Below are 21399 nucleotides of genomic sequence, written 5' to 3'. Positions count from 1 at the left end.
ATAGAGAGAGTAGAGTAGTGGGCTAAGCACACACCCCTGAGTTGATCATCAGCAAGGAGGCGATAATATTACCAATCTGCACAGATTGTGGTCTTCTGCTAGAAGTCGAGGATCCAATTGCAGAGGGAGGTACAGAGGCCAGGTTCTGTAACTTATCAGGATTGTATGAATGATGGTGTCAACTAACAGCATCCTGACATAGGTGTTCATATTGCCAAGTGAGCTAAGGCCGTGTGAAGAGCCATTGAGATTGCGTCTGCCGTAGACCTACTGTGGCAATAGGTAAATTGCAGTGTGTCCAGGTATTTGCTGAGGCAGGAGTTCACTCTAGCCACGACCTACCTCTCAAAGCATTTTATCACAGTAGACATGACTGGTACTGGGCGATAGTCATTAAGGCAGCTCACAGAGTCACCAGATGCAGCAACGATCTTCACATCTGTGGTTATATTCTCCCTTTCAAAGTGGGCATAGAAGGCATTGAGCTCATCTGGTAATGAAGCGTTGCTGACATTCATGCTATTGGGTTTTCCTTTGTGGGAAGTAATGTCTTGCAAACTCTGCAGAGTTATCGTGCGTCCTATGTCGCTTCCAATCTCGCTCAAAATTGTCTCTGCCTTTGAAATAGCCCTTGCAAGTCATACCTGGTTTTCTTGTATAGACCTGGATCATCAGATTTAGCCCTTAGCAGACGATGTACATCCTGGTTCATCCGCAGCTTTTGGTTTGGGAATGTACAGCAAGTTTTCATAGGCACCCCCTTACCAACACAGGTTTTAATGAAGTCCGTAACAACTGCGACATACACATCCAGATTCAAAGATGAATCCCTGAATACAGTCCAGTCCACTAATTCAAAGCAGTCCTGTGCTTCCCTTATCCATATCTTCTTGGTCCTCACTACTGGTGGTGCAGTCTTCAGTCTGCTTATCCCCGGGGGAGTAGACTGTCTGAAGAGAAGGTGCAGAATAGCACAGTAGGCATTCTTGATGGTGTAACAGTGGGCCAGTGTGTTGTTTACTCTGGTACTACAAGTGATTCGTTGATGGTAATTATTTAGTGACTTTTTCAAGTCTGGTTAAAATCCACCAAAATGATAGTGAAGGTATTAGGGTGTGCTGTTTTGTGCATGTTGATCCCATTGCTCAGATCATCTAGACTTATTTGACATTGGCCTGAGGTGGAATGTATACCGTTACCAAAACGATTGCAGAAATATCCCGCGGCAGGTAAAATGGACAGCACTTAATTGTGAGGTACTCCAGGTTTGGGGAGGAGAATTGGGACAACGCTGATAGATTTGTGTGCCAAGAGGAGTTGATCATGAGGCAAACACGTCCTCTTCTGCTTCAGTCTGAATTGCTGCGTCCAACATAGAAGAGGTTAACTGAGATTCCATGAAACAAAGGACACACACGGTCCTAATGTCCCTCTGATACAGCACTCTAGCTCAGATCTTCGATTTTATTTACTAGAGACTATGACAACATGATAGTTGGTACTGGGAGCCTAAAGCCCTGTTTCCTTCAACTCCCTTGTATCCCTGACCTGCAGCCACATTTCCTACATGGCGAGAAGTTCGGTCACACTCGGCATTGTATCTGTTGCTTATAAGTAACAATAGTTTATTCAATCGCATTAAGACATCTTTATTAACTGTACAGACCTTGGAAGCAGTTATGATTCTCAGCTGTATCAAGCTGAAGCGGGAATTGTATCCATCAAGCTCTGCTGCTCAAGATCACTGTTCTGTCCCTCAGTCTGCAATTAACCTTAAAATTCAGCCCCAGGCAGACTATTTTTCTGAGCTGCTTTTTAAATTCAATCTACAATCCACATTCATTTCTGAAGATTCGATGCTGTTCAAATAAAAATTTGCTATGTTCCATGTCTCCAGAATATGCCCTAACAGGACACTGATATATTAATGCAACTCCTACCTTTGGTTGTATCTTGTACAGATGTTTTAAAGTTTTATTTTATTCAGCCATCATATATTGGCTGTCCTCAGTTTCACTTGATAAGATGGCGATGATGCGCTTTGAACCAGTGAAAATGTTACCACGGCAACAGTAAAGGAAGGTAGGAAGTTGGTGGATGGTCGTGTTCCCGAGCGCTTACTGCTCTTGCCCAACTTGTTGGTAATGATCTCTGGTTTAGGAAATGTTACTGAAGAAATATTGGTGAATAACAGCAGGGTATTTTGTAGAAGGTAAACACTGCTACCACGGTGTGCTTTTGGTGGAAGGCATGCATGTACAGATTGGTAAGTAGTGGGTCAATAAAGTGGGCTGTGGGTCAATAAAGTGGGCTGTCTTCTCCTGCTTTACGTTAAATCTCTTGATATTATTGGACCTACATTCTAAATGGAGAATATTCCAAAATCCAAACTATGCCTTCCTTGTCAGTAATGGAAACACAGTGCAGGGGGGATGGTGGGGGGTGGAATTGATTCACTCACTGCCAGATACCAGGATTCCGAACTATTATAAACTCAAGATTCTGCAGATGCTGGAAAACCAGAGTAAAACAAACAAACAAACAACACACACAAGCACACACTCACTGTCCTGGAGGAACTCAGCAGATCAGGCAGCATCTATGAAGATGAATAAACAAATGACATTTCTGGCTGAGACCCTTTATCATGACCAGTAAAGAAGTGGGGGAAGAAGCCAGAAGGCACGGCACCAGCTATATTTCATTGGGAGCGTGAGGACATGTAACATTCACACATTTCTACAGCTGTACTGTGCAGAGCATTCTAACTGGCTGTATCACACCTGGCATGGGGGGGGGGGTGGCGCTGGTGGTGAAGAGGGCACTGCACAGTATCAAAATAAGCTGCAGGAAGTTGTAAACTCAATCAGCCCCATCTGTGGCACTAGCCTCCCCAGCATCCAGGACATCGTCAAGGAACAATGCCTCACAGAGTTGGCATCCATCATTAAATATCCCCATCACAAGACATGCCCTCTCCGGAAGACACACACTCAATGATTCAGGAACAGCTTCTTCCCCTCTGCCATCCGATTCCTAAATGGACATTGAACCTATGAACACCACCTCTCTCCTTTTTTCCTCTTTTCGCACTATTTATTAAATTTAACTTTTTAATATGCATACTTACTGTAATTCACGTTTTTTCCGTTATGTATTGCATTGTACTGCTGCTGTATAACAACAAATTTCTTGATCTATGCCAGTGATATTAAACCTGATTCTGATTCTAACCTGAGAATAGCTGAACTATTAAAATCGTTTATGAACTATTACTTTCCTGATTAGTCAGCACATGATGGGATATGGGGCGGCGGTGGGGGAGAGGGGGGAGGCAGGAAATTGAGGCTGAGAGGAATAATGGATCAACCATGATGAAATAGTGGAGCAGACTCAATGGGCCAAATGGTCTAATTCTGTTCCTATAGCTTATGGTCTTATGGTTATAATCATTAATGTCCAGTTAAGTTTCTGGACAGGAAACTCTGAATTGTTAACATCATCAAAAGTAGGTGGTTAGACAGATGTTGAAGTTGTACTTCTCTGAGACACTTTAGTACGTGCCCATGTGTTGATCTGTCAACAGTTGTGTCCTGTCTGCTTCTATTTATCCCTACTACCTGGTTAATGTAAGAGTTGAAAAGTAATCTACCTGCTTGGAACGTGTTATGCAGAGGTACAGTCGAAAAACAGAACGTGGAAGGAGGTTGTAAATTAAAATAGATGAAGAACTATCAAGTTTATTGTGTATCTGGCTTGAGAGGAATGAGACATGCTTGGACTTAAAGCTTTAAGACAAACATTTTAATCTTTTAACCTTTACCAGTGATCCTCTATTAGTTCGTTGATCTTCTGATTTGGTGGTTATTAATTAATTACCAGAAGTCAAGTTGGGAGATGAAATGGAGTTCACTGTAATTTACTAAGGGAACACAGTATGGAGGAAGGATTCTTGCTGATATAAGCAGATGGTTAATAATCTGTAAGTCAGTGGGTACAGAGCCAGGCACGATTTTATTTTTCACAGTGTGCGTACTTCTGTTCCTTTATGCAGCGTGCAAACAGATCAATACGACCTGCTCTTCTACTGATTGATTTACTGCACAAGTCAGTCGGTCTTCCTTTAATCTCTGCTAAATGCGTTGGTTTTATCAACTGTGAAAGCAGGAAGGGATTGGAATTATACTGGCCATAGCTGAGGGAGGGACAAATGAATCACATTCTTCTTCCCAATCAACATACAGTTGCAAGAAAGCCTTTGCTACTACCTGGTTATCTGCATTCATTACTCTTAACATGTGGCCTGATCTCCATCTAAGACACAATAATGGACAAGCACAATCTGCCTAAGCTAATATCACACAAGCAATTGTACTTTAATCATTCACAGTCCAGGCTGGAAAATGTATGTGACCCCTTGTATTTAATAACTGGTTGAACCTCCTTTAGCAGCAATAACCTCCACCAAACATTTCATGTAGCTGCTGATCAGACTTGCATAACGGTGAAGAGGAATTTTAGACCATTCCACCATGCAATACTGTTCCAGTTCATCAATATTTCTGGGAAATCTTGCATGAGCGGCACTCCTCAGATCATGCCCAGACACATCACATAGTTGTGAAGAGAGCAGGACAGCGCCTCTACTTTCTGAGGAAGCTCCAGAGATTCACCAAGTTATCTAAAATCTTGGCAAACTTCTACTGATGTCTGGAAAGTGTACTGACTGGCTGCATTACGGCCTGGTATAGGAACATCAATGCCTTTGAGCAGAAAATCCTACAAAAGGTAGTGGAATTGGCCCAGTACATCACGGGCAAAACCCTCCCAACCATTGAACACATCTATGTGAAACATTGCCGTAGCAAAGCAGTATCCATCATCAAAGACGAGGAAATCTGCAGATGCTGGAATTTCAAGCAACACACCTAAAAGTTGCTGGTGAACGTAGCAGGCCAGGCAGCATCTCTAGGAAGAGGTGCAGTCATCATCAAAGATCCTCACCACCCAGGCCATGTTCTTATCTTGCTGCGGCCATCAGGTAGAGGGTACAGGTGCCTCAGAACTTGCACCACCAAGTTCATGAACAATTACTATCCCTCAATTATCAAACTCTTGAACAAAAAGGGATAACTACACATTTAAGAACTTTTTATCTGTTATTTCATGCTCATTATTTATTGCTGTTTATTCATATCTGCATTTGTTTATAACTGTTTACAGTTGCTGATTACAGTTTACGGATCCTGTTTACGGATACTGTTCTATAGATTTGTTAACTATGCTCACAGAAAAAGAATCTCAGGGCTGTATGTGGTCACGTGTGTACTCTGATAATAAATTTTACTTTGAACTTTGAATGCCACATTGGTTTAAGGTCTGGATTATGACTTGGCCATTCCCAAAACTCCGAATTTTTTTCTTTTTAAACCATTCTGTTATTGACTTACACTTGTGTTTTGGAACATTGTCTTGTTGCATCATCCAATTTATTTTAAGTTCAGGTGATGGACCGCTACCCTGACATTCAAGTCAAGTCACTTTTATTGTCATTTCAACCATAACTGCTGATACAGAACATAGTAAAAATGAGACAATGTTTTCCAGGACCATGGTGCTACATGAACCAATACAAAACTACACTGAACTACGTAAGGAAAAAACACAAAAACTACACTAGACTACAGACCTATCCAGGACTGCATAAAGTGCACAAAACAGTGCAGGCAATAATAATAAATAATAAACAAGACAGTAGGCACAGTAGGTTGGTGTCAAGCCAGGCTCTGGGTATTGAGGAGTCTGATGGCTTGGGGGAAGAAACTGTTACATAGTCTGGTCGTGAGAGCCCGAATGCTTCGGTGCCTTTTTCCAGATGGCAGGAGGGAGAAGAGTTTATATGAGGGGTGCGTAGGGTCCTTCATAATGCTGTTTGCTTTGCGGATGCAGCGTGTGGTGTAAATGTCTGTGATTCTCCTGTAAAATGTCTTGATACAATTTTAAATTCTTGTTCCCTCAATTACTGCAAGCCGTCCAGGCTCCAAATCGTGATGCCTCTTCCACCATGCTTCACAGTTGAGATGAGGTTTTGGTGTTAGTGAGCAGTGCCCTTTTCCCTCCACAAATAGCGGTTTGCATTTCTGCCAAAAAGTTCAACTTTCGTCTCATCTGTCCACAGAACATTGTCCCAGAAGCATTGTGGAATATCCTAGGTGGTCTTTTGCAAACTTGAGACGTGCAGCAATGTTTTTGTTTTGGAGAGCAGTTGTTTCCTCTGTGGTGTCCTTCCATGAACATCATTCTTTTTCAGTGTTTTTCTTATAGTGGACAAATGAACAAAGACCTTAGCAAGTTCTAGAGATTTCTGCAGGTCTTTTGCCGTTACCATTGGATTCTTTTTAACCTCCTTCAGCATTGCACTTTGTGTTCTTGGTGTGGTCTTTGCAGGACGCCCACTCCTAGAGAGAGTAGAAAAAGTAATGAATTTATTCCATTTGTAGACAATTTCTCTTACAGTGGATAGATGAACACTCTGGTCTTTAGAAATGCTTTTGTAGTCTTTTCAAGCTTCATACATCTCTGGAAGTTGTCTGAAAGTTCTCTGAAAGTTGTTTTGATCAAGGCATGGGGTACATAAACAGATCTTTCTTGGGAAGAGCAGGCTCTGTCAGTAACCTGACTTTGTGTGTCTTTTTTTTATATAGGGCAGGGCATCTCTACAACCTACACCTCCAATCTTATCTCACCTGACTCCAAATGGCTTTTGTAGAAGGCATTACCCCAGAGTTTCACATACTTTTTTTGAACCTAGACAGTGATTGGTAAATGGTATACTCAGTATTGATGAGAAGAAGTACAGCTGTTTGTGTTTTATTAATTTAGGCAATTGAGGATGTCTATTATTGTGACTTTTTGATGAAGATCAGTTCACATTTTATGAGTAATTAATGCAGAAAATCAGGTAATTGCAGAGTTCACAAACTTTTTCTTGCAGCTGTATATTTTTAGGTGCAGGGAAACAGTTTGCTCTAGATGGAATTCCCTCCAAGTATCAATGTCTGTTTTCCTCCTTTTGGATACCTGGTCGCTACTTTCACCAATCTTTGGTTCACTTCCCTAATAAAAACTTGTATGTGACCCTCCGGTGATCATAGAACACTTCACAATTAACAGGGTTACTTTATTTGAAGTGTCTGCGTGAGCACACAACCAGCTTTCTCAACTGGCAGTGTTATGATAATGAGGTAATTTTGGCTGGAATATAAATAATGACAAGGATTCTGACAAGTGCTTCGTTGTTCATTAAATATCTGCTTGTGTGCTTTATTGTCAAATTTTGTTTGGTAATGATTGCCTGAGGTTCCTTAAGATATGTTACCTCATAGAAGTTGAGATATTAATTCATTACTTTGGAAACAATGGATTTATATTAAAAAAAATTAAATGGAACTACGCTGGAAGGCGAGATGATCATAACATAAGAAATGTTTGCAGACACGCTGCTTGTGGGTCCTTCATGCCTGCTACATCACTCATTAAGATCTTGATTAATCTTGTACCACTGTCAATTTCCTCTACTAACTCCATATCCCTTGAAAATCCATCGATGTTTGTCTTAAATATGCTCAGCAATTGAGCCTCTACAGCTCCTTTGGCTGGAGAATTCCAAACATTCACCTCCCTTTGAGCAAAGATTTTTTTCTCTCTTATTACAGCCTTTAATGGTCAAATCTTGTAACTTCTGGTCCTAAGTGCCACAGCCAGGGGAAACAACATTCTGTTATGTACCCTATAAGCCCAAGAATGATTTTGCTTCAATGAGATCAGTTCTTTTTCTTCCAAGCAGGAAGCAGCCCTGTCTGTTTAAATCTTATTTTGTAGGGTAAACAACTCACCATCACAGGAATCAAATCTGGTGACTTTGTTACATTCCCTCTATCACAAGTATACACTCCCTTAGGAAGAGAGATCAGATCTGTACGACAATATTCCAGGTGCAGTCTCACCAGGACGGTTTAAATGCAGTAACTTGCAAATGCAGTAAGTCTTAACTCTTATACTTAAATTTTCCATGTTATGTTCTACCTGCACCTGATTGCCTAATCACTTAGTTCCTCTATATCAGGGATTCCTAACCTTTTCATGCCATGGACCTATACCATTCAGCAAGGGGTTCATAGACCATAGGTTGGGAACCTCTGATCTATATCCTCAAGTAGCCTCTCTGCATTTTCGTCACAGTATGAACTGCATCCTCCACAGGCCACATTTCCGCTTATTAGCAGATAATATATCCAATATCCTTAGGCAGACAACATTATCTTTCAGATTAAACTCATACACTTTCAATCTTCATATCACAATCATATTATGTTTATTCTTCCTTAGCTACCATAATCAGGTGGCAGGGTGGAGACTTGTCTCTACCAAAGGAGGTGTAAGGCACTCCTTCCCTCCGTGAGCCTACAGGTCACCTTTGTAGCGTCTGCTTAGCACCCCCCAAAATCAGGGTCACGTGAAGCCGTGGGAGCAGGTGGTACATATCACAGGTCCTGCTTATGTGTACACTGATGCCAGTCAGATGCTCTCTGAAGAGTATTGATATTGGCTGGGGGGGGGGGGTCACCGGTCGTATAAAGACACTACCCAGAATAAGGCAATGGCAAACAGTTTTTGTAGAAAAATTTGCCAAGAACAACCATGGTCCTGGAAAGATCATGGTCATCTACATCATATAGCATGGCACATAACAAACGTGCTACCATATAAATAATTAACCACTTTACAACACCACATCTAAAATAACTTGTGGGTTCCTTGACTTGTTAATCTAGAAAGCATTTCTTAGCTATTCCATGAATGCATCTTCCACACTGATGCTGTTAATCTGATCAGAAACATAAGTAATTCCTGAAAGATGTTTCTACTCCGATGTTGATTAATTAGATGGTTAATAAGTTTCAAAGCCTAACACTGATGCGATGTCCTCCATTACTTTCATTGTAAAGTTAATTTAAGTTTAGCTATATTTGATTCAATGCTTTCATGTTTTTTTTTTCTTTTATTGTATCTGATACATTTAAATTAGATACTAAAACACAGTTACACAGGTTAAACCTGTATAATTCAACTGTGTTCTGGTGTGTGATGTAGCATTGATTTACCAATGAAATATAATCTCGCTTGTCAGTTGTCCAACTCAGAGTCAAGGAATATTATTTCAAGTTGTGCTTTTGCAGTGGATGCAAAGAGCCTTAAGATGAGTGTAAGTCGTTCATGGCATGAAAACTGTATCCTCTGTACTTTATACTTTATTGTTGCCAAACAATTGATACTAGAACGTACAATCATCACAGCGATATTTGATTCTAGTATACAATATTCCCACCTTGCATCTAGCTGTGTTAAAACAGCTTTTGTCTACATTCTAGAAATGTGGGTACTTTGTCTCCTTGTTCTCATTGTAACTCTCACTGTGACAGTTCACATTGTATAGCACCAAACCTCCAGCTCAACACACACTTTTTCGTCCGAACATCCCTTGTCATCATCTGCACGCGACCTACTTTGCAACCAGACTCTATACCCTTTTATTCCCTTCTGTCTTGTGTATGTAGTGAACATCTCTAAATGGGTCAACACTTCCTGCTTCAACCACTCTGCAAATTCACATTCTCAGCAATCCCAAAAAAAGTTCTAAATGATCCATGTAATGCATATGATTTCAAATAAATGTGGAAAAAAAACTTAAACTTTCTATTTCTCAGCTCAGTTACAAACCATTTTATTATTTCTGTATGGGTTGCAATACCTTCCCTGATTTGTTTTTCTGAATTATTTGACAGTCTAATGTTTGATTTCAATATCTAGCCAATTAATGTAGATTATAAGCATTCTGGCTGTGAGGGGAACACAACACTGTTCTCTCTCTCTCTCTCTTCCATTCTAATCATTGTAAGCAGGGCTATCTTTAGCCTGCCTAACAATAATCTAAGTGATCTCAAAACTATTTACGGAAGCTTTGGACAATAGCAATATTTTAAAAACTACTAAATACAGTGTGAGAAAGAAAACAGGAAATTCTCATATTTATATACATTCAGCTACTCATTAATTGAACCTGGATCTGTAATAGGAGCATAAGAATTAGTCTTTTTGGGCTAATGAGTGAAATGCAAGTCGTTTTTTTTTATTATTTACTCGAGATTCTGCAGATGCTGGAAATCCAAAGCAACACACACAAAATGTTGGAGGAACTCAGCAGGTCAGGCACTATCTATGAAGATAGGCAGTCGACTTTTCGGGCCAAAACTTTTCTCCAGGACTGGTTGAAGGGTCTCTGCTCAAACGTTGTCTTTTCACTTGTCTGACCTGCTGAGCTCCTCTAGCATTTTGTGTATGTTTCTTATAATTTAGGTTGCTTTGGTTTAACATTGCCTTTTGTCCTTTGCAGGAATGCAGGCAATGAGTCTCGGGATGGGCTAAGGAAGTCGATGCTGGAGAAGATGCCTTTCTTGCGAAATGTGGATGATGATAGCGATGAGGATGATGATGAACTGGATAGCATTCCTTCAGAACTATCTGTCACACAGAGACTAAACAAGAAACAAAGGGTAAGTCATGATGCTATAGCTTTCTAACTATTCAGATACTTTTGTGAATGTTCAGCATCCTGAACATTCAGAGGGTAAGACACCCTGAGCCAATAGACTGGTCCTGGACTAATTTTCCATCTGGCATAGTTTGCATTTTGTTGTTTGATTTTTGTGGTTTTTGTATTGCTATATTTACGCTCTATTCTTGGTTGGTGCGGCTGTAACGAAACCAAATTTCCCTCGGGATCAATAAAGTATATCTATCTATCTACCTATCCAGAGAGAGAGAGAGCCACCATTCGAATGTAGAGGCCTACCTTCCAGCCATAGCAAGTGATAGGCTGTCACATAGACTCCTTCTGTGGCAGCAGAGAGAGAATTCAGTGAATGTGAAGACCACCTTGGAAGTTATTTTCTGGATCAACACTGAGTGAATAAAGTGTAGTGTGTTAAGATTTTTAAAAAACAAATAGAAATCTATCAGACTTCTAAATGCTAAAAGAACTTGCAGGATGTTCCTGTTCAACCTTGAAGAGATATAGATAAGAAGACTGGATAAACTGGGGTAAATGCTCCAAAGAAAATGGTATATGATGTGTAATTGCAAAATGAGTTAATACATAGTGTGGGGTAAATCCATTTAGTCAAGCCAACAGGAGAAGGGCATTCTTCTTCTTAAGCCCATCACCCCTACTGGGGTATAGGCTGTCAACAGCAGCTCACCAGAGTCCTCTGTACTGGGCCAGTGGAAGGTTGATCATCCCTGTGGATTCCACTTCCACCACACAACTTCCTACAATTTTTAAATGAAGGTGCTTCCTCTCCCAGGATTGAGGTGCTTGGAGTTTCTGTAGCTCTGGGTTTTTACAGGATGGGGGTTGCTAGCCCTAAGCCAAATCACCTTCTCGCAGCCAGGTGTGGGACAGTCCATGGTGGAGTTAGGAAGGCATAGGTGAATGGAATTGATAAGGAAGAATGTTCATTTTTGGATTTGGGTATCGTGACTGCACGGGTTTACACACTTGGGGTTTGCTGTATCCCTACCTAATTAACAGTGGAAAAAAAATCATTTTTGAGCGTCAATATCACAGCCTACAGTACTGTGCAAACGTTTTAGAGATCTCTTGCGCGCTCTCTTTTTTTATTTATAAGTACTGTGTAAGCCTTTTACACAGTTCTATATATTATGTCTTTCCAGTTATCAAATTATACTTAATTCTACTGAGCTAATTACTGTTATTTCTGTTTCCCAATCACTTTCCTATTTTAACCAATTTACTGTACTGTGCAAAAGTCTTAGGCACCCAAGCTATACATATGTGCTTAATACTTTTGCAGAGTACTGTATAATCTATCATACATATTTGTTCTGAAAACTAGCCATGCAAGTGATGTTGCAAAATGGTTGACTGGCCATTCAGATGGTTCCCTTGCTTGATTTTGTATTTGAGTTACAAACTGATGTTACTCGTGAAATTACAGATAGGATCTGAGATGACCACGGTTGATTCTGGCATGGACTGCGAGACGGTGGATGCTCTGAGTGAATTTCACTTCCTGGACACTGAAGTGGATGAAGAAAGGACTGAGGATTCTAGGAGTTCAGGGGATGGGAAAGAACTAGGTAAGATCTATCATAAATGAAGTGTGTCAAGGTATTGTTATATTGCATTTTCTGCCATTGTAAAAATAAATGATAGAGAATTTCTCCTCATTGTATAGTATATTATTTAAAAAGAGAATTACTTGGCTTCATTAGTAACTTAGTCACCAAAGCATGAAAGAAGGTCAGATTCAATCCTGTATTTCTTCTGGGTTAGTATTCGGAGTCACTGATGTAGAGGGAACAGACTAATCCTGTGAGGAATTGCAGGCAGGTAGAAGTAATTACACAATATGGGCAGCTTAAGGAGTGGAAAACAACTAATTAGTGGATTGGGAAGGGAACCAAAGATAGATGTGCTTATATAACAAGGCACCTATGTCAGGATGCTGTTTATTGACTATAGCTCAGCATTTAGCACCATGGTTTCTACAGTCCTAGGCCTCTGTACCTCCCTCTGCAGCTGGATCTTAGACCTTCCGAACCAGAAAACCACAATCTGTGCGGATTGGTAGTAATATCTCCTCCTCATTGGCACGGCACAGGGATGTGTGCTTAGACCACTGCTCTACTCCCTCTGCGCTGTGTGGCTAGGTACAGCTCAAACAGCGTCTACATATTTGCGGATGATACAACCATTGTTGGTAGAATTTCAGATGGTGAGGAAAGGGTGTACTGGAGTGAGATATACCAGTTATTTGAGTGGCGTCACAGCAACAAACTTGCACTCAATGTCAGCAAGACCAAGGAGCTGATTGTGGACTTCTGGAAGGGTAAAACAAGGGAACACAGACCAATCCTCAGGAGTGGAAAGAGTGAGCAGTTTCGAGTTCCTGGGTGTCAGTATCTCTGGGGACCTAACCTGGATGCAACATGTTGATGCAGCTATAAAGAAGGCAAGACAATGGCATTATTTCATTAGGAGTTTGAGGAGATTTGATTTGTCAACTAAAACACTCAAAAACTTATACAAATTACTGTGAAGAGCATTCTGACAGGCTGCATCACTGTCTGATGTGGGGTGGGGTGCTACTGCACGAGATTGAAATAAGTTTCAGAAACTTGTAAAATTAGTCAGCTCTATCATCAGTACCAGCCTCCGTAGTATCCAAGACCTCTTCAACGAGAGGTGCCTTAGGAAGGTAGCATCCATCATTAAACATCTCCACCACGACCCAGGGCATGCCCTCTTCACACTGTTACCATTGGGAAGGAGGTACAGAAACCTGAAGGCACACACTTAATGACTGAGGAACAGCTGCTTCCCCTCTGCTATCCATTTCTAAATGGACATTGACGCTATAAACACTACCTCACTATTTTTCTTTGTTTCTGTTTATTTACAGTGACTCAGTTTTTGTTCCTCTTATGTTTGTTTATTATGTATTCCATTGCTCTGCTGCTCTAAAATTAACAAATTTCACAACATGTGCCAGTGATACTAAATTTGATTCTGATGATGCAAAGTAAGAGATAAGCATGAACTGTGAACCAGATTATGTGTTTTACTTTCAGTGCTTTGTTCATTGTAAATGTGAACTTGTATTTTGTGAATTGCTGATTGTGTAATCCTTTATTCATAGGAAGTCACCGTTCCAAACGTCAGGAGGTACTGCCTGATTTCACAGACATCGATGGCTTGCCTTCCATTCCTGCTGGGGTAATTGGTCAAACCAAGCGAAAAGAAGGTACCAGTATTTCCCCTCCCCCCCCGCAAAAAAAATTGCTACAGAATTCCCAAAGTGTTTGTAAAGCATGGTGTCACAGCGGTCACTGTTGACATTTGGATAGACGGGAGGGCTATGGTCCAGGTGCAAGTCAGTTGGACTATCAGTATAACAGCTTGGCAAGGGGTAAATGGGCTGAAGGGCCTGTTGATGTGCTGTGCTGTTCTATGATGCTTGAGGAGTACAATTTTTAAATACTGTTAACTTCACAGTGTGTTTTTTTTTCTCTATCCCGATTAAAGGTTAACTTACTGGACGGGGAGCCAAAGTCTGGGGGTCATTGGTCCATAGGAATGTGTTTGAATCCCACTATGATGGTTTGGGAATTGAAGTTCAAGTGATTAAATGAAACTGGAATTTAAAACAAAACATTTGCAACCATTAATGAAATGACTGGATTGTTGTTTTAAGTAAGAACAAAGGAAGAAGTTCTGCCATCTATACTTGGTCTGACCAGTGTGAGTCCATAATCAGAATCAGTTTTAATATCACTGGCATATGTCACGAAATTTGTTGTTTTGTGGCAGCAGTACTTTGTAATACATAATAATAAAAACTGCAAATTACAGTAAGAAGTATATAAGTGGACTTCAGGCATGCTAGGAGCCACACTCAAGTCTCCATCTACATCATCAGAGCTGTAGTGGAGCATGTTTCAAGCTTCAGATTCCTTGGTGTCCACATCTCACCTGGTCCCTGAACTCCTCTATCCTGATCAAAAAGGCGCTTCCTGTGGAGCATCAAGAAAGCTCACCTCTGTCCCAGTATACTGACAGACTTTTACCGCTGTACCATTGAGAGCATACTCACCAACTGCATCTCAGTGTGGTATGGCAATTGTCCTGTAACGGACTGCAAAGCACTCCAGCGTGTGGTGAAAACTGCCCAGCGGATTATCGACACCCAGTTGCCCACTATTGAGGACATCTATCATAAACGCTGCCTGGGCAGTGCGAAAAGCATTATCAAGGATGCATCTCACCCAAACCATGGATTTTTTACTCTCCTCCATCCGGTAGGCGCTACAGGAGCCTCCGCTCCCGCACCAGCAGACACAGGAAGAGCTTCTTCCCCAAGGCTGTGACCCTGCTGAACCTCACATCACAGCACTAAGCAGTATTGCACCCATATTGTTCTGTTTCAGTACTTCTATATTTGTGTGCTGTAACACTTTTTATTCACAGTTATTTTGTAAATAACACTGTCCTTTGCTTTTCTGGTCAGATGCTAACTGCATTTCATTGGCTTTGTTTCTGTACTCGGCACAATGACAAGAAAGTTGAATCTAATCTAATCTAATATATTAAAAAGTCAAATAAGAGGGGAAAAAAGTATTGAGGTAGTGTTCATGGGTTCGATGTCCATTCAGAAATCTGATGGCAGAGGGGAAGAAGCTGTTGCTGAATCGTTGAGTGTGTGCCTTCAGGCTCCTGTACCTCCTCCCTGATGGTAACAATGAGAAGAGGGCGTGTCCTGGGTGATGGGGATTCTTGATGGATGCCGTCTCGTTGAAGTTGTCCTGGATACTACGAAGGGCTAGCACTCATGATGGAGATGACTGAGCTCACAGCTTTCTGCAGTTTATCTTGATCCTGTGCAGTGGCCCCTTCATACCAGATGGTGATGCAGCCAGTTAGAATGTTCTGTTTGGTGACTTACCAATTCTCCTCAAAACTCCTATTAAAATATATCTAGTGTCGTGCCTTCTTTATAATTGCATCAATATGTTGGGCCTAGGATAGATCCTCAGATGTTGACACCCAGGAACTTTCCACTTCTGATCCTTCAATGAGAACTGGCGTGTGTTCCCTTGCTGTACCCTCTCTGAAGCCCACAATCAATACTTAGGTTACTTACTGATATTGAGTGCAAATTTGCTGCTGCGACGCCACTCCTGTATGCTTTCTCTTCACCATCTGAAATTCTGCCAACAATAGTTACGTCATCAGCACATTTATCGAAGGTATTTGAATTGTGTCTAGCTACACAGTCATGGGCGTGGAGAGAGTAGAGCAGTGGGCTAAGCACACAACCCTGAGGTGCGCCAGTGTTGATTATCAGTGAGGTGTAGCAGAAACAGTTAGTGGATGATCTGTAAATGCTGGCAACAACCATGGATCATGAATGAATAAAATGCTTCTGAACATTTACCAAATTGTTAGAGACGTGACGATGAAAGCTCCTTTACCATTGCTGACTTTTCATAACCCAAGTTAGTGAACAATGAAAGAAGAGTAAAGTACTGCCAGTGCTGGTGCAGACTAATATAGTCAGGGAGTCTCTAGTTTAATTTGCAGGCCGCTAATTAGCTTCTGGAAATTTAATAATAAGGAGCTCATTATTGTCTGGATAAGTGTCTGGTGTACATTTGTATTAATTTGCGTTCCATCCAATCATGAGCCCTAAATTGTCACCTTACTGAAATCACACAGAGCACTTTTATCTGTGAGCCAAAAGGTGAAGAATTTTAATTCTATTCCAGCGGGTAAAACACGAAAATAGATACATTAAATGCTGCATGAATGCGACCCAGTTGGAGAAATGGTCTTCCAGATGCTGCATTAAACTTGGTATTAGAGTCATAGAAAAGTACAGCACAGAAACAGGCCCTTCAGCTCACCTAGTCCATCCCGAGCCATTTAAACCTCCTACTCCCCACGACTTTCACTCGGTACCAAAGCCATCCATACCCCTACCATCCATGCCCCTATCCAGACTTCTCTTAAACATTAAAATTGAGCACACAGGCACCACTTGCACTGGCAGCTCATTCCATACTCTAGTCATAGTCATACTTTATTGATCCCGGGGGAAATTGGTTTTCGTTACAGTTGCTCCATAAATAATATAGTAATAAAACCATAAATAGTTAAATAGTAATATGTAAATTATGCCGGGAGATAAGTCCAGGACCAGCCTACTGGCTCAGGGTGTCTGACCTTCCAAAGGAGGAGTTGTAAAGTTTGATGGCCACAGGCAGGAATGACTTCCTATGACGCTCTGTGTTGTATCTTGGTGGAATGAGTCTCTGGCTGAATGTACTCCTGTGCCCACCCAGTACATTATGTAGTGGATGGGAGACATTGACCATGCAACTTAGACAGCATCCTCTTTTCAGACACCACCGTGAGAGAGTCCAGTTCCATCCCCACAACATCACCTGCCTTACGAATGAGTTTGTTGATTCTGTTGGTGTCTGCTACCCTCACAATTCTGAGTGAAGAAGTTTCTCCTCATGTTCCCCTTAAACGTTTCACCTTTTACCATTAACCCCACTGAGGTAGTGCCACCCAACCTCAGTGGAAAAAGCCCACTTGCATTTACCCTATCTATACCCCTCATAATTTTGTATACCTCTGTATACGTTCCAAGGAATAAAGTCCTAACCTATTCAATCTTCCATATAACTGAGTACCCCCAGACACGGTAACATCCTGGTAAATGAAGAAACACAATAGAATTTACGAGAATCTATACAATGTGAGAAAGAAGACAAACTGTGCAAATAACAAAATAATGGAATGGCAGAGCTGACATGGATAGGACAAATGGCCTGATTCTGCTCCTATGTTTTATGGTTTTATGGACCTTGACAGATACATTAGCCAAGCTGAAAAGACTGAATGCAGTGTTCCCTTTAAGGTGTGCACATGCACACATTTTTTGCTCCTAGTGTATAAAGGAATTGCACGAAGAATTTGTGCCATGATGGACTTTAGGACCCAGGAGAGCTGGGCTAGCTCAGGAATCTCCACCCGCGGTCACTGCTGAGCCCTGAGTCAGGAGTAAGTCAGTGTAAATATAAATTTGCAGAGAGTGAAATAAACACAATTCAAGAATTATTGATCCGTTGACATTAATGGGTTAACAGCACCCATCAATGGATCAGGAATACTGCGGATTCAGCAGCAGCCACAGCGGGCATTTCCTGAGCTTCCCTGCATCCAAAAGCCCATCCTCGGGATGCAAATTCTTTTGCAATTCTATTAGCAGAAGATGTGTGTGCGGCAAACATCTTAGAGGGTACATTAATTGAATGTCTTCAGAACAAATATTTCAGATAGTTCCCTATGCTAGTATGATGCCTTCCAAGACAGATTGAATTTAAAAGCTGTGGTCTGAACAAATGCTAGGATGAGATGGGTTAAGGCCTACTTCGATAGATGAAACTGAGCAATGGTTAGTAACGGTAAACGTGAACATCCAAATCTACAGTATTGTGCGCATGTAAAATATTCTGTAAAGCAAATAAAAATAATGAAATGAAACATTTCTAAATAATCAAAAAATTACTACAAGGAGTGGGAAACAGTTTTTAAAAAAAACACCTGAATCAAATCAGTATTTGGTGTGACCACCCGTTGCCTTTAAAATGGCATCAATTCTTGGTAAACTGTTGTGCAGTTTTATAAGAAAAGTAGCTGGTAGTTTGTTCCAGGCATCTTGGATAATGTGGCACAGTTATTCTGCAAACTTTGGCTGTCTTGCTTGCTCCTGTCTCTTCAGGTAATCCCAGACAGCCTTGATAATGTTGGGTTCAGGGCTCTGTGGAGGCCATACCCTCTGAAACAGTATTAAAAAAACTAGGGTGCTGAAGACTTTTGCACAGTACAGTATTTAGAAGCAGATGATATTAAACTAAGGCCCATCTGCTTTATCAGGCAGATGTCAAAGATTCTGTAGCATTGTTTCCAAAAAGAACAAGGCATTTATTTCTGGTGCTCTGGCTGTTATTTATCCTTCAGTTAACATAAGTAAAACGAATTATTTTCTCATCACAGTTTTTGCTTTTTGCTTGTGTCTAAAATCCTTTCCTATATTAGCACATTTCAAAAGTAGTTAAATAATTGCAAAGCTCCTAAAGCTGAAAGATTGTTCCTTTTATTGTGCAGGGATGGTGTCTAACTCTAATTTTATCTTGAACAAGTAATTTCATTTTGTGGGGAATGAAATGCCCATCAACACACATTAGGCTGAAATAATAAGCAAGACGAGGGTAACTTTGTCATGGACAATTGATGATAACTTTATTGAAAGTTCTTCTCTTTATTCCCCAGCTGCTCCTCTTGCCTTTCCCCCGCATGCCAGCAAACCATTTATACTTGGAGCGGATACTGTTGGAGATGGAGAGATGAGCTTAGGCGAGCTGGCTGGGCTGACTGTCACTAATGACAATGATGTAAGTGCTTAACCTCTTGTGCTAACTTCCCTAGCATTGTAAGAAAAATTGTTTTAAATTATAACGTTGAAATCTTGATTTGTGAACTATTAGGTTCACTGAGCATGAGACTGGTGGCCGCAAGAGAAAGCACTGTTATTTAGACCACTCAGGCTTTTATTCTTGCCAAACCTGCAGGTACTGACTCATCCGGCTGAGTTCCACGAGCGCAAGCAATCCTGATTTGTCAAGTACGAGTGATCCCAGGCAGTTAAACCATGCAGGACATCCCTCACAACATGCTGGAGGAACTCAACAGGTCGGGCAGCATCTGTGGAAAAGATCGGTCGACGTTTCGGGCCGGAACCCTTTCGTCAGGACTGTCCTGACGAAGGGTTCCGGCTCGAAACGTCGACCGATCTTTTCTACAGATGCTGCCCGACCTGTTGAGTTCCTCCAGCGTGTTGTGAGTGTTGTTTTGACCCCAGCATCTGCAGATTATTTTGTGTATGCAGGACATCCCGCTTTGGGCTTCTCTAATGTGCGCACAACATCTAGATGTTCATACTGCATAGTGACAGGGACTATGACCAATGGCTCTTTTTGTTCTTCAACCTTGTAATCTAGATTCAGTGGGTGTGTTTATATAACACACACAAAGTGTTGGGGCAACTCAGCAGGTCAGGCAGCATCTGTAGAAAGGAATTGTGCACTGATAGTAATTGCACTGAATGACAAATTTTTTCGAAAGTGTTACTTCCTTAGAAATTTTTTTGTTTATGATAGGCCACTTGAAGCTGAACACAAATATAATTTGAGACTACTTGTATCATGCTCACCATGCTTATCACTGACACCGCCAAGATTTGCAGGGAATGGGAATGCAGAAAATGAATCTTTAGTGACGGGTTGCACTTCATGGTTTTGTACGTGTGAAGCATGTTGTCCACTAGCTGCACATAGTTTGGTGCTCTGTAGTTGCCAAGAAAATTTTCAACAACATTCTTGAATGCCTTCCATGCAATTTTCTCTGGTCCCACTAGAAGTTGTTTGAATTGTCCGTCATTGATGACCTGTTTGATTTATGGACCAACAAAGATGCCTTCCTTAATCTTGGCATAAGTTATTCTCACTTGAATTATGAATTGAAATAACAAATGTAGGCGATTCCAAAAAAATGGTGTGTGATAGGGAAATTTCAAGGTGATTTTCATGATCAGGAAGCAAAATAGGGTGCAATCTTAGTTTCCCAAACGCAGCATTAGGGTCTGACATATAACGTGCAACTTCCTGAGCAGATTGCTTTGTCACAATGATAGCTAAATATTACCAAGGTCGGCCCCCCCCCCCCGTATGATTTTCTCCATCAATCCGAAATATTGTGCAGAAAGGTCGAAATAGCGTAATTTCTGTCCCTTGTTTTCAGATGTCCGATAGTAAGGATGCCTTTAGGAAGACCTGGAATCCTAAATATACACTGCGGAGTCACTTTGATGGGATCCGTGCGCTGGCATTTCACCCGGAGGAGCCAGTGCTCATTACTGCTTCAGAGGATCGCACATTGAAGCTATGGAACCTGCAGAAAACGATCCCTGCCAAGAAGTAAATTTTATTTATCTAACTACTTAGAACAATGTTTCTGTATTATTAGAATAAAGAGGAAAATCTGGTTGATGGAATGATACTCATGATGTGCATATAGTCATGGGGGGTGGCGGTAGGCTTACCTCACTAAGAAACTACATTTGTAGTGGGTTTCTGATCCACCAAGTTGGATAGTGAGTTTGGCTAGTTTTAACCCAAAGCTTTGTAGGTGAATGCACACAAGCAAAGTGACCTTAGTTGTTGCCCAAAGATTGGGGCAGCACAACAGTGTGACGGTTAGTGTTACATTATTACAGCCAGTGGCCTGGGTTCAATTCCACTGCTATCTGCAAGGAGATTTTATGTTCTGCCTGAGACCACATGGGTTTTCTCCGGGTGCTCCAGTTTCCTCTCACGTTTAGAGTCATATACTTTAGTAGACTAACAGGTCACATGGGCTCAATGGCCAAATGACCTGAAACTGTGCTGCGCCTCTAAATCAAATTTGCTTCAGACCCTTGCCTCTTTCTTAATTTCCATCAGTCTTAAATGCTTCATGATAGTTTTTATACTGTGGTAACATCTTTATCCACATCCTTGAGTATAATTGTATTACTAGTAAAAGAATGATTTCAGCTACTGTGGCCTAATGATCTGAAATCTTCCTCCTAAACTTCTCTACTACTCTGCTCATTTCAGCATCTCTTTGATCAAGTTTTGGTCCTTCTGTGG

General features: G+C 41.1%; 1 protein-coding gene across 2 annotated transcripts in view; it reads left to right on the top strand.

Annotated features, from left to right (window-relative positions):
• The window catches only part of LOC134352617 (striatin-3-like), a 92327-nt gene that overhangs the window by 37813 nt on the left and 33115 nt on the right, over window positions 1–21399 (top strand). For both annotated transcript variants that reach the window (XM_063059921.1, XM_063059920.1), the window contains exons 6-10: window positions 10454–10613; window positions 12078–12219; window positions 13782–13886; window positions 18983–19104; window positions 20510–20685. In XM_063059921.1, coding sequence (XP_062915991.1) covers window positions 10454–10613; window positions 12078–12219; window positions 13782–13886; window positions 18983–19104; window positions 20510–20685 — 705 coding nt within the window. The remainder of the gene's footprint in view (window positions 1–10453; window positions 10614–12077; window positions 12220–13781; window positions 13887–18982; window positions 19105–20509; window positions 20686–21399) is intronic.

This window comes from Mobula hypostoma, chromosome 10, assembly GCF_963921235.1.
Source record: "Mobula hypostoma chromosome 10, sMobHyp1.1, whole genome shotgun sequence".
In the NCBI taxonomy this organism is placed as follows: domain Eukaryota; kingdom Metazoa; phylum Chordata; class Chondrichthyes; order Myliobatiformes; family Myliobatidae; genus Mobula; species Mobula hypostoma.
Note: the sequence above shows the minus strand (reverse complement) of the source record. Positions and strands in the feature narration are given on the sequence as shown.